Source organism: Akebia trifoliata, chromosome 1 (genome assembly GCF_017979445.1).
Source record: "Akebia trifoliata isolate Shusen 1 chromosome 1, ASM1797944v1, whole genome shotgun sequence".
NCBI lineage: Eukaryota > Viridiplantae > Streptophyta > Magnoliopsida > Ranunculales > Lardizabalaceae > Akebia > Akebia trifoliata.
Window position 1 is genome coordinate 34,198,631 of NC_141375.1, and position 14,340 is coordinate 34,212,970.

The 14,340-nt window shown below is 33.9% G+C and overlaps 1 protein-coding gene across 4 annotated transcripts; it reads right to left on the bottom strand.

Moving 5' to 3' along the window:
* Positions 1-456: 456 nt before the first annotated feature.
* MFP1 (MAR binding filament-like protein 1) lies at positions 457-12,942 on the bottom strand. Of its 4 annotated transcripts, XR_015181952.1 has the most exons (7): positions 12,563-12,942; positions 10,278-10,321; positions 10,029-10,169; positions 7,837-9,572; positions 7,710-7,739; positions 2,662-2,705; positions 457-2,554 (listed from the first exon to the last, which is right to left on the bottom strand). XR_015181952.1 is itself a non-coding variant. In XM_086455119.1 (6 exons), the coding sequence occupies exons 1-4, from the start codon at positions 12,819-12,821 to the stop codon at positions 7,848-7,850; spliced, it is 2,169 nt and encodes a 722-aa protein (XP_086311245.1). In that variant the 5' UTR covers positions 12,822-12,942; the 3' UTR covers positions 7,077-7,559; positions 7,710-7,739; positions 7,837-7,847. The 4 variants fall into 4 exon arrangements, 3 of the variants coding, with proteins under 3 accessions (XP_086311245.1, XP_086311242.1, XP_086311238.1); XM_086455119.1 differs by lacking the exons at positions 457-2,554; positions 2,662-2,705 and adding an exon at positions 7,077-7,559; XM_086455116.1 differs by lacking the exons at positions 457-2,554; positions 2,662-2,705 and adding an exon at positions 7,077-7,604.
* Positions 12,943-14,340: the final 1,398 nt, after the last annotated feature.

The following is a 14,340-nucleotide window of genomic DNA, read 5'->3' on the forward strand; positions in this document are numbered from 1 at the left end:
AAACAAAAATAGAGATATTTTATTGTCACACTAATTTTTGCTAACGCCAGAAGCTATCATATTATATTAAAGATTTTATTGAATGAAAATTCAAATTAAAAACTAGTCATCTCTTTCTCTCTCGAATAATAAACAGATTTGCATTATTTTGTGAACCGAAGTAGAAGGTTAATGCTTGAATTATTGAAAATATTAATAATAATAAAAAATAAAAAGGTAGGAGACACTCCCAAATATCACTAAATAAAACGAAAATAGTGGCCAAAATACATTAACGTCCTCTAACAAATAAAAAATAAAAAATTACAAGTCCACCCTTTAACAGCAAGTACATATGCTTTCTAACCCAGCACTTCGTAATTATGTACACTCGTTCCCACCTGCATTGTATCCTGAAAATTTTAAGCAGAGATGTAATTTTACTTTGAATCAAGTAAAATTTTTTAACTTAACAAAATATTATGTGTAAGATTTACGGTCACAAAATTCTCCCATTTTTTTTTTTCAAAAATTCGATGAATCTGTGGTTGTCTTCATGGAATTATTTGGCTATTCTCCTAATTAAACAATGAAACAAAAAATATATATAATTATCAGCCTAACTCCTAACATGATTATTGTATATTATAATGTGAAAATTTATATTATGGTTATCGATTTTTTTTTAACATTTGCCAAATTAAACCAAACTGAAACTGCCTCTTCCGGGTGATTGCCAAATCCAAACTTGATTACCGTATGTGAGATAAGGCCTTGAGGATGATGATCAAATATTCTACGAGAAACATAAATGAACATTAAAATGCTTCAATAGATTTCTGCTCAACTTAATAATATAAATTTTCACAAGAATCATAAACACAAACATACCAAGGATTACATACCAAATAATGGTATTCTCAATTTGCAGGGCTCAACATCACCTTTACAAGATATACAACAGTATCCCGCAAAATATATAATGATATTGGATTGAGTCATGATTTTCTGACGCTCCCCTCTGACACATGCCCCCTGACGTGGCATGGGCTAAAACCATAGATTCCCCCCCTCGGGATACACGACGGCACATCCCATAAATATGTGCAATTGTGTATCCCGATGAAATGATTTATGATTCTAGCACATGCCACATCAGGGGGCGTATGGGGACGTGTGTCAGAGGGGGTGTTAGAAAATCATTATTCTATTGGATTAGTTGAAAGCACAAAATAAAAGTGCTTCAAAGAACATAAAATGTGGGCATTTTAAATAATAAGAAATATTGGAACCTTGATCTCTATTAAGAAGCTCGCAACGAGTTCCCGCCTCTTCTCCTCCTCCCAATATCGCTCCTTCTCCTCTTCCCAATTTCCTTCAAAGCAAAAGCAGCACTGTTGTCGACTTCACCACTCATTTGCTGGTGTATTACATCATTAACAGGACGACTTCTTGACAAGTTTATCTGACTCTGCAGCCACAATATCTTATCCTTCGCTGATACTAGTTCCTCTTCTTTATCTTCCTTATCACCCCCAGCTTTTGTGAGACCAGTCTGGAGATTTTCAATTTGGACTTTAAGTTCCTCAACTAAGCTTTGCTCGCTTTGTAGTGCTTTTCGTTAGCTTGCAATTTTATTGTTTGAGGAACTTAGTTGGTTCGACAAAGAGAGTTGTTCTTCCTTTGCTTTATTGATTTGATTAGTTCTATCTTCCTTTTCCTTTAGTAACCATTTCTCAAAATTCTTCTCTAGTGAAACCATGGCTGTTTCTTTTTCAACCAGTTTGATCTTCAGCTGCTTATCAGAAAACAACTGTTAGTAATGGAGATGAGATAATAAAATTGAACTTATGGTATGTATGCTTGTGCAAGAAAATTGGAACAAAAATGGTTGTCATGGGAAAATGCAATTCACCTTGCATTTGATTCAACATTTTTACAAGAAAATCATATTCCCAAATACTGTGTTCTTTCCGCCAAGACATGCAAACATTTGCCAAACCAAGCCCTTGGACAAATAATTTTCTCTTCAGCACGGAAAATTCAAATTTGTTTTTCTAACAACATCCCCACCGGCAAAACTAAACACCAACTCTCTTTTTGACATTTTCTCAGTGCAAGTACGAATAAACATCTTCTCAGGAAATTCATTTTCTCAAGAAAATGATCTACCCAAAACAAACAAACAAACAAAAAATACAAAGTTATGTTATTTTCGGAAAAAAAAAAAAATTTCAAAAAACAAATAATTTTGTTACAAATGTCGTTAGTATTGGTGCGTGTATGGTAGTTATGAGTTGTAGAGATCGGTGTGCATTTAGTAAGTGCTTATCATTGTATTTTCTACCTTTAGTATAAATACAAAGTTAGCAGAGAACATGGTCTAATCTAACACTTTATAGAATTTTTTAAGTATAAAGGTAAAGGAGTGGACAGATTCAACTGTTGCTTCTGCATCGGTCTTATCCTTCTGTGACAATTTGTATAATGCACCAAGCTCACCTGAGCCAATTATTCCGACAACATTCAGAATGGACAGAAATGGACTTGGGGGTGCTTCTCCTTCATGTAGTTGCTGGCCAAAAACCAATCAATTTCAGAATATTTCAATCTTGGTAGATGTTGAACATTAAACTATGTTACTTGGGATATTTAAAACATAAGAGGCAGAGAGGTTCAGACCTCTGCAGTTTGGTTCTCTACTGACGTTCTTATATCACGTTCGTCTGAAATAAATAAAAAATTGATGTGAATGAGAGAGAAAATAACAGCCAAGAACTAATCTAATGGAGGAGAAAATAGCCCATACTATGAAAAAGATTTTAAACAACACAAACCTTCACGAGTTCAAAACCCTCAAGTTGCACTTGGAAATTGTTTTAGATAAAAACCAGCAATTCGGGGAAAACCATATGTCATTTCTTTTCACGCTAAACAAGCATGTTTAGGATCAAAAGTCAATTTGAGTATGACAAATCAATGTATAATTGATTTTTATTTACTTAAAACAATATTAGCTATCAAAAGTAATTTTAAAAAAATTCCTACTAGATTTTTAATCGTTTAGACATTTGTGTCAATATGTGGAGAGAGTTATTCATCTTTCATATGTTACTCCAAATATTTGTTTTTTATGACATAAATTTACGAGTGTTACTGGCATGCTCATTCTATCATTTCTTGTAATATCAAATGCATTTGCACCACTTTTTGGCAATACAATTCTTCAAGCTTCTTTAAATTAACTCACCTCTACAAAAGTTCATTCCAAATAGAGTTTTGTTGAACTAATTATGAATTTTAACTAAGCCAAGTCTAGGGGAAATTTGAATTTGGTACCATGTTATTTCAAATAACCTGTCCCACGAGAATCTCTTTATTCAATTTTGTAATCTTCTTGCCTAGATTGAGTGGCTTGGTTCTTAGATGGAACTCACCATCTTCAAAGCTTTTCAGTCCTATAAATAAGTGCAGGAAGCATTCCTATATGATTTATATCTCCCTTTCCCAACAAGGAATTAAGTCTTTGTAATCAGGGTAAGGTGTCTCTCCTTTGATATATCATGAGTCACGACAAGAGCTTTTTGCACCATTAATCTTTGCCATCTTATCGACAAATTTTGTCCAAAATAAAGAAATACAAAGTAGAAAATGCAGGAGGTCAAGAAGACCTACCTAACAACTATTTAAGAACTAATCCTCGTCAGGGACAAGCAATTTCCATTTGAACAGAACATTCACGAAAAACAAGTAACACTGGCTCTTCATAAATTAGGTACCTCGATTACGTATGGAGTGAAACAACGAAGCAGTAAAGAGAACAAAAAACAGAAATCGCACACGAAAAACAAGGATCTACGTGGTTCTGCAGTGTGCCTTTGTCCACGGATCAGAACAAGAACAATCACTATTTTCTTTTCTTTTGGTTTTACAACCCTAGAGATCTCTATTTATAAATCAGGGAATTGCTAAACACGTCTATCTCCCCAAAAATAAAAGAAAAAAAATTGGTCAGGGGCGCTGCCCCCTTAACCCCTGCCCGGTTTAAGTTGTTCAAGATCATAGATCACCAATCGAAGATAAATTAAAGGAGGAATGTTGGAGGACCAAATTCAGCCATGTTCCAATACATTGCCTATTGGTGGGTTCTTCCTATTAATGGCCCACCCCCAACCACAAATACAAGAGGAATCACTTCCAAAGAAATATAGTTGACAAGCAAAACAAACAATGTATCACAAGTTCACCATGTATACATTGGTGGTGCTTCTCCTTCATGTTGTTCATCAAATTCATCAATTCAAACCCACCCAAAGTTCCTCAATTAAATCATCATCGTCGAAGCAGTATTCCTCGATTAAATAATTAAAAAAAATACTCCATAGAAGCAACCATGTGAAGAAACTAACCAGACATATTTTCTTCTAAAAAGAACTCACCAAACCCAGTTCACCAAATTCATCAATTTTTCACCAACAAAACCCCAATTGTATGGTCTAAAACATCAAAACCAGTACAAAAATCTTGAAACCCAATTACTAATTGAGAAAGAAGCTATTGCAGAAACCAATCAAACACATTTCTTCTTTAAAAAAAAACAACATTTAAAGCCTAAAACACCAAACCCAGTTGAAAAAACCCATCAATTTCCAAAAACCAGTTACTCATTCAATCCAATTTCAATCATTTCTCCATTCCCATCAAACCAAAACATAAAATAAAAAAATAAAAAAATTCTTATAAAAAAAGAAGTGAGAGAGAGAGAGAACACCCAACTGACCTCTCACTAAAACGTCAACAGCTCTTGCTTTCAGTTGCAGGAAAGAAAGAGCTGAGACACTCAGAAACAAAACCGCTCTCCTTTCGCTGAAATTGGACACAATTGGATCTTCATGGCGAAGAGAAGCCATGGCTACTACTACTTCTCTGCTCTTCTTGTTGTTTTTGGAATTTTTAATATGAGAACGCAAGAAGAAAGATGAAGAAGACGACGACGACGAAGAAGAAGAAATCATGAGAATAGATTGGAGAAAGCAAGAATTTCCAATTACAAAAACCGTCACTATGTTATTTCTTAGACAGATAACGAACAAGATTTCAGTGCTCCAATGAAAGCAACTTTGATCATTGACGCGATTTCCTTCCTCGTTTTAAATGTGAAAAACAGACTCAAATACCCTCAGAGAATATAAGATTATTTTTAGGAAAATAATAAAAGCATCCTCACGCCATAACTGAATTATTTTCGAAAACCAGTTTTTATAGGGTTAGAAATTTCGGAATGGGATGATTTTTACCTCATTGTTAGCTTTTATTTATAATTATGCTTATTTTTATACTATTCAACCTCATCTTCTTCTACTACAGTTTGAAAACTCTTCAATTTTATACCTGAAATCCACGTCTTTTGCTTCCCAAAAATCATATATTGTTGTTGATAGTTGAAAGCTGGACTGTTGGGGCTTGTGTGGATTGACTTCTCTAAGTACTTCTGACTTTTGTGGGGAGTCAGAAGCACTTTAAAGGTGTTTGGATAAATAACTCCTGGAAAAAACTACTTTACTGTGAAGTCATTTTAGTACTTTTTCACGGAGTACCAATGATGCTACTTCTCTAAACTACTCTTGCGCGGAGCCACAAAATATTGTCAAAATGACGAGATTAAGATAAGTATGCCCCTCATAAATTTTGAAAATTATAAACCTACCATCAAAAAGGCAATTAGAATAATATTATATTACTATTCATTGATATGGTGGTAGCCTTTTGGTGTAACATTTGGGACAAATATATCCCTCATAAATTTTGAAAATTACAAGCATACCCTAAAAAATGCAATTGCAGTAATACTATATTACTATCCATTGATGTGGTGGTAGTTTTTTGGTGTAGTATTTGGGATAAGTATGCCCCTCATAAATTTTAAAAATTACAAGTATACCCTCAAAAATGTAATTAAGTAATATTTTATTATTATCCATTGATGTGGTGGTAGCCTTATAGTGTAGCATTTGAATTTGGATTTCTTGCTCTCCCAATTACTCACTCAATGATTTATCCATGAGCATTCCAACCATAGTTGAAATTTTCTTATTGCAAGATTGATGTGAATAATTACACATAAATTTACTATCCATTGATTTGGTGAAAGCTTCTTCATATTTTTAGTGGTTGTATATATTTGTTTACAATATCTTATATTTGTTTATAATTGTTGGGTGTTTATATTAGTTTTTATGAATAAAAACCATAACTTTTATTTCTTTTGAAGAATAATTTGTAGAGTTATAATGTTAAAAATAGTAACTGATACTTATAAGGGCATTTTGATTATTTTAACAAAATCCAAAATAGTTTCCAAACACAAAACTCTATCAAAAGTACTTCTGACAGTACTTTTCAGAACCTGCATCCAAACACACAATAGTTATCCACCAACTCCAGACAGTACTTCAAAAAGTACTTATGAAAGTACTTATATTCTAAGTACTTTTGACTCCTGTATCCACACGGGCCCTTGGATTTTGGTTATAAATGCATTTTAAAGTCGTCTTTTTTTTATATTATATTTTAAGGGTAATTTTGTAATCTTTAATTTGGAAGCATTTTTTCTACATGTAATCAAGCCTAAAATCTGCCCAAACCTACAGCGTTTTGTTAACTGAGTTGAGACTTTGTTCACGATCCAATTGCATTCCAAGCAATTAGAGAGAGATACATAAATGATAGGTTTCGCGAATGGCATTTTCGATTTCAAATTTTTTTTCCAGGCCCGATGGGTGACTTTGGGCTGGGCTTGGTTGAGACCTAACCCGGCCCTAAAGAAGCGGGATCTGGCTAGGACTAGCCCTATGCCTTTGTCAGGCCTAAGTCCACTAAGCCCTAGACAGGCGCTAACGGGTTCGGGCTTGGCTTGGTCCACATTCAGGCCAAATAAAATTATAAAATTTTAATGAAAAAAAAAAAATGAAAATTTTCAAATATTTTTCTTTTGTGTTTGAAGATTATCCAACCAAATTTGATAATGTCTTATTAAAATGATTAAACTAATGTCTTATTAACCAAATTTCAAAAAAAAGGTTCTAGATAGAATTAAATTATAATCAGACAATTTATTTTTATTAAAAGAATATTCATCTACTTGAATATAATACAAATAATTCTATAATATTTAGTAGCAGGCCGGGCCAAGTTGGACAATATAAGGCCCTAACCCAATCCGGATTTGACAGGCCAAAAATTATTGAGCCTTACCCAACAAGACCCTAAACCTCGTTTTGTCGGGTGGGCTGGGCCAGCCGGCCGAATTGAGACCGCTAAAGAGAGTGATTGCCTTGTAGGCACCAGGAAGATGAGAAACCAATTTGATAAAGAGTATTTTTTTTTTGGATCAACTAAATCAGTCCCAACTTCATCCTCTCTCCATCTCTCAACAACCCACTCTTATGCACCTATTTTATTCCTTAAGAACATCATCTTAATGATCCTAATTTCTGCATTTTTTTTTTTTTTTATCTTTACCGAATCAAACCAAGCTGACCCATCCGGATGATCGCCAAATCTGAATTTGATCACTGTGTCTGGAATAAGGCCTTGAGGATGATGTTAGATGATAATCAAATATTCTACGAGAAACACAAACAAATGTTAAAATGCTTTAATAGATTGCTCAACCTAATATTATACATTTTGATAAGAATCATAAACACGACATACTAAGGATTTCTTACCGAATGATGGTATTCTCAATTCTCAGGGCTCTGCAAAATATGCAGTATTGGATTAGCTGAAAAAATTGACGTAAAGAGCTTCGAAGAACATAAAATAGGCATTCGAAATAAGAAGAAATATTGGAACCTCGATCTCTATTAAGAAGATTGTGACGAAGTCCTGCTACTTTTCCTCCTCCCAATTTTTTTCTTGCCAACAGCAGCACCGTCTTCAACTTCGCTGCTCTTTTGCTGGTGTACATCATTTATAGGACTTCTTGTCAAGTTTATCTGACTCCGTAGTCGCAATATCTCACCCTTAGCTGATCCTAATTCCTCTTCGAGCTTCTTTGTTCTCTTCTCCGATTTCTCCCTCTCCTTCCCAAGCTTCATAATAAGGTCGTGGGCATCTTCAACATTTTCCCGAGCTTCTTTTGACATGTTTTTCTGATCCATAAGGGAATTGTAAAGCATATCCTTCTCATCCTCGAGACTAACAATTCTAGAGTTTGTCATTTCTAGTTCTCTCGACAGCATTAATACATTTCTGTTTACCTCGTCGAGCGACTTTGTAGATTCTTCTAATTCTGTTTCAAGAATCTGCCTCACTTCTTTGTCTTTCAGGATTTGTTTCTCCGACCCCTCTAGATCTTTTCGCAAAGAAGCAAGTACCTTTCTTTCTTCTTTTAAATCATGGGATGTGGTTTCTGCTTTCTTGTAGACATCCAACAGCTCCTTCTTTAAGCTCTCGCGAGTTTCGGTCACAACTGCTAATTCATCAGACACGACTCCAAGCTCTTCTTTGGTTTTCTCCAAAACTTTCTTGACTGAAGCAAGCTCCCCTGACAGGACTTCCGAGCTTGACCTCGCCTCCTCCAGACTCATCTTTAATGACTCCCGAGCTTCTGCAAACTCAACTTGAATCCTAGAAACTTCTGAAGTTAACTCTTCACACAGCTTTCTTGATTGTTTTAGCTGTTGTGTCAAATCAGAAATTTCAATCCTCGAAGTTTCTAGAGTTTCTTGCGTGATCCGAAGCTCATGTCTCAGGTTCTCCACATTATTTACTTCAATTTCCAACATAGACCTCAAACCATCTCTTTCTTTGGATAAATCAGTAATTAATGCTTGGTTAATGCTTGCTTCATTCAATGCAAACCCGAGCTTTTCTTCGAGCTGGCGAAGATCAATCTCTCTCTTTGCCAAGAGATTCGCGTCTGAGGCTGCTTTCTTTTCGGAAGATGACTTCAGGTCATTGTAATCTCCCTGAAGAGATTCAAATCTTCTGTTAATATCATCTCTTTCATCAGCTAATGAAGTTATCCTCATATTTAGATCATCCACGGCAGAGTTTGAAGAATCTAATTCTTTTCGGCTCTTAAGGATTTCTTCTTTCAAACCTGTAATTTCAGAATTCGCTTCTGTGAGATCTGCCTTAACTTGCTCATAGATAGAATTCAAGTTATTAAACTCAGTTTCCCTTTCAGCGAGTAAGGAATTGAGGCTGTGGAGATTATCTTCCCTATCCTTGATTTCTAAGGTGAGCAAGTTTATTCTTTCCTCTAAGACCTCGATTGAATCAAGCTTCTCCTTCAGTTTGACTTCAAGGATCTTCTTATCTTCCCCAGCTTTTGTGAGACCATTGTGAAGACTCTCAATTTGGGCTTTAAGTTCCTCAACTAACCTTTGCTCGCTTTGTAGCTCTTTTCGAAAGCTTGCAATTGTGCTGTTCGAGGAACTCAGTTGGTTCAACAAAGAGAACTGTTCTTCCTTCGCTTTATTGATTTGATTAGCTCTATCTTCCTTTTCCTTCAGTAACCTTTTCTCGTAATTCTTCTCTATTGAAACCACAGCTGTTTCTTTTTCGATCAGTTTGTTCTTCAGCTGCATATCAAACAATGGATAGAAGAGTTAAATGGTTGGAGCCCATTGGAAAACAATTGTTGGTAATGGAGATCCAATTCACCCTGCATTTGTTTCCACATTTTTGCAAGAAAACCATTTTACCAAATACCATGATTTTTCTGCCAAGGAATGAAAATATTTGCCAAAACAGCCCCTTGGAGAAAAAATTTCTCGTAAGCACAGAAAATTCTAATTTGTTTCTCTTCAGGACCATACCCACCCACAAAACTAAACACCAAATCTCTTTTTGATATTTTCCATGTGCAAACACCAGTAAATGTTTTCTCAGGAAATTCATTTTCTTGAGACCATTTTCTCATAAAATTGAAATTCCCAAAAAAAAAGGTTTTCTTAGCAATCATGCACACCCTAAATTATTTGGAAAATAAAAGATTATTAGTTCATATTCAAAAGAAAAAGGTATAGAGAGTTTACAGATTCGATTGTTGCTTCTGCAGCTGTCTTATCCTTCTGTGACAATGTGTATAATGCCCCAAGCACACCTGAGCCAATTATTCCAACAACATTCAGAAGCGACAGGAATGGACTTGGTGGTGCTTCTCTCTCATGTAGTTGCTGGCCAAAAAAGCGATAATCTATTTCAGAACATTTCAAGCTTGATAGATGTTGAACATCAAATCCGTTAGTCGGGTTATCTAAAACAGAAGAGGCAGAGATTCAGACCTCAGCAGTTTGGTTCTCTCCTGGTGTCCTTGTATCAAGTTCTTCTGAAATAAAAATTAGTGTGAATGAGAAAGAAAGTAACAGCAATGGACTAATATAATGGAGGTAAAAATAGTCCATACTATGAAAAAGATTTTAAACTAGGTTTCGGTTCTTATATGGACTGATTACACTTTTTGACTATGTATAACATGTTCAATTTTTGTCGTTTTATAACTTGGAGAAAAGATGTTTACCTGCAAGGCTGTAATATTTTGATGAATTCTATTGTTCACGACAGAAACTTTAGAACAAGATGAGAAGTGTCTAAAAGCACTTCGATCCCTATTTTCCATATATGCTAACTTTTGGGACGTTGTAAAGTTAAAAACGATCATTACATTTTAAACTCTTGAGTCAAAAACAATTTGTAGGGCTTGAAATGAATTGTAAAGATCAAGCAATCCTCTTGTTGCATATTTGAAATTGTTCTTAGTAAAAAATCAGCAATTCGAGGAAAACTATATCTCAATTCTTTTCAACCTAAACAAGCATGTTTAGAATCATAAGTAAATTTGGGTATGAAAAATGAATGCATAATTGAATTTTATTTACTTATAAAATGATATTAACTATCACAACTAATTTTAAATTTTCCCTACCAGGTTTCCAAACTTTCAGACATTTGTGTCAATATGTGTAGAGGGCTACCAGTTTTTTTTTTTTTTTTTTGTGATATAATGAGTTAAGAGTATTGTTGTCATGCTCGTTCAATCATTTCGTTTACTATCAAATGTATTTACCACTTTTTGGTAATAATTATATAAACTTCTTTAAATTAACTAACATTTACAAAATTTCTTCATGCTGAATAAAGCTTCACCGAACTAGTTCCAAATTTTTAGCCAAGCTAGTATAGGGTGAATATGTTATTTCAAATATCCTGTCCAAGAAGAATCTCTTTTTTCACTCTTGTAATCTCCTTCTCTTGTTTGAAGCTTAATTCTTAGTTGGAAATTACCATCTTCAAAGCTTTTAAGTCCTATATAGTAGTGCCAGAAGCATTCCTTTATGATTCATATCGCCTTTTCCCTTCAATGAATTAAGCCTTTGTAATCAGGGTAAGGTTTCACTCTTCTAATATATCAGGACTAGAGTTTTATCCATCATTGAACTTTGCCATCTTATAAACAACTTTTCTTTTATGGGTGTGACAGTTCATTAGTAGAAACTACAAAATAAAGAAGTACAAAGTAGAATATGCAGGAAGTCAAGAAGAACAACCCCCTTTTGATAAGCAAGTGAGTAAGTGGTTAGTAGTTAGCCAGTGAAAGCGGGTTTTTGAACCCAGGTAGTGGTATCAACACCCAAAGACTTTAACCAACTTAGCAATTCATGGGTTCTTCCTATGATTTTCTTTATTTTATTTTTAGGGGTAAGGAGAGGATACCTTTCCCAAGACCTCACAGTTTCAATTGGTAGGTTTGGCGTGAGCTCTGCATTTCTCCATTCTTTTATAAGAAAGATCCAGAATCCTTTGCTGGTTCCACACCCCCATTGGGTGATACGTAACTCCAGTGATATTAAGCACTATATTGGGCTCAATGGGCAATACAAGAAGTATGTTTCCACTATCTAGGATGCTTTACTAGATCAAACAATGGTTCAATTTGCAATGTTCAATCATCTTTATACACAAATCACTCTTTATATCCCAAATTCAACTCGAAAGTTCTTTATTTTTTAATCATCTTGAAATTTCAATTTTACTTAAGGGAGAATTTCACCATTGGATTCTAACTATATCTCAAACCCTAAAATCACAATTATCTGTGCTCAAATATAATTATTCTAACATAATCAAAATCAAAATTCACCCAAAGAATCATAATTAACAAACAAAACAAATAATGTATCACTGGAATTAATTGGCAAAAAAAAAAGGATTTTCTACTATAAAAAAAAACCCATTGTTTAGACTCACATCAATTTCAGAATATCAAATCCCTAGTTGAAGAAAACTTAGTAAGCAAAACGAGCAATTAAATGCAGAAACTAAATTCATCATTTCTAAACCCCAGCTCCACAATTAAATAATTAAAAATAAATAGGCCATAGAAAAACCCATATGAAGAAACTAACCAAACATATCTTCTTCTAAAAAGAACCCATCAAACCCAGTTCACCAAATTCATCAATTTCAAAACCTCGGTTTCTTAATCAAAGAAAAAAAAAATACGTAGAACAAACCCTACTAAGATTTTACTTATAAAATAAAATGAAAAATAAGAAAACATCCAACTGACCTTTCGCTAAACCTTCAACAGCACTTGCTTTCAGTTGCAGGAGAGGAAGAGCTGAAACACCCAGAAACAAAACCTCTCTCCTTTTGCAGAAATTGGGATCACATGGGTTTTCATGGCGAAGAGAAGCCATGGCCACTCCTCTGCTCTTCTTCTTGTTTTTTGCATTTTTAATATGAGAACTCGAGAAGAAAGATGAAGGAGAAGACGAAGAAGAAGAAGAAATCATGACAAGAGATTGTAGAATGCAAGAGCTCTCCATTACTTTCGCTTTCTAAGTTCTACTTCTTAGATAGATAACGAAAACGAACACTACCAGCTTTCAGAGCACTCCATGAAACTTTGATGCGAGATCCTGCTTTTGCACTTAATTACAGCAAAGCCATTCCTTGTGAACACTTTAAAATGTGTTTTTCTTACCAAACTAGCCTTCGTGTAGGAGGTTTGAGAAATTCTATTGACACGCTAACTTTTACTTGCAACACACCAATCCTGATAAATTTAAAAGGCTGGTAGTCTGTTTAGGGCTGTCGATAGGTCCCGTCCTCGAAAAATTAGAAACATAACCACTATATTTTTTCAGTTCCACCTCTTATCAGTTTCAATTCTAAAATAAGTAGAATCGAAACTAGAATCGTCAAAAATCATGTATACTTGTCAAATCAATTCTCAAAAATCAAATAGAAAAAATATATATATTTCAAAATTATTGTAAAAAAATTTCTTCTAAAAAATAACATATTATTTATAAAGTATCAATTTAATTATAATTTATTCCACTAAAAATATGATTCAATTGACACCCCTACTTTGCTATAAGTAAAAGTCGGTATGCAATACAATCTTTCTAATTAAGGGTGATTTAGATTTTACGTAAAACCCTCCAATATTTTTATTGAATATTTGAGATACCACTTGTTTTTCAAAGCAAAGGACATACTTCCTTTGGCTTCAGTCTACACTCCTCTACCCTAAAAAGTTTAACTATTCTTTAAAAAAAATATCCCCTAATCTTCAAAATCTTCAATCTCTATTCAAGCTCATCTTCAATCCAACTTCTTTAACCTCTATAAAAATAAAAATAAATAATAAATAAAAAACCTTGATTTGTCTGCTTGAATTCATTAGCTTGCATTCCCTAAAAATCCTTTTTCTTTTTTTTTTCTAGGCAAATAATGGTTTAGTGGTCAACAAAAGTGAAAATGGGTTCAATGGGATTTAAGTTATGCGATCAACACTCTTCAAATCCTTCAATCTTTCTTATCACGTAATCTTTGAAGAAAAAAAAAAACTTTAATCAATTTTTTAAATTAATGTTTTGCTGAATATTTGAGATATTACTTGTATTTCAAACCAATGACATACGCCCCTTGGCCTCAGTCTACCCTCTTCCCTAAAAAGATTGATTTTTCTTGGAAAAAAAATACCTTGTAATCTTCAAAATCTTGAATCTTTACAGTAGAATAGTTTTAACTAATTCAAGCTAATTTGCACTCCAACTTCTTTAACCTCTATAAAAAATTAAATAAAAAAAACCCTTGATTTGTCTATCTGAAATTCATTATCTTGCATTTCATGAAAATCATTTTATTTTTTTTTTCCTAGGTAAATAAGGGTTTAGTGGTCAACAAAAGTGAACATGGGTTCAATATGATTTGAACTTCAATCGTGATAATTTGATTATCTTTTTTATACTCCTTTTACACTCATTGACTTAGTAGTTCACATAACCATAAATCTTTTACACTTTGTATCCTGAAGCAAAGGATCTACGATTTTGT

Bases quoted from the DNA above. Each gene is read 5' to 3' on its own strand.
- MFP1 (XM_086455119.1), bottom strand. From the start codon at position 12,821: ATGGAGAGCTCTTGCATTCTACAATCTCTTGTCATGATTTCTTCTTCT. The intron at 10,322-12,562 runs GTCAGTTGGATG...TTTTTATTTCAG, and splicing joins TGTTGAAGGTTTAGCGAAAG to AAGAACTTGATACAAGGACA. The intron at 10,170-10,277 runs GTCTGAATCTCT...TTTTTTGGCCAG, and splicing joins GAGAGAACCAAACTGCTGAG to CAACTACATGAGAGAGAAGC.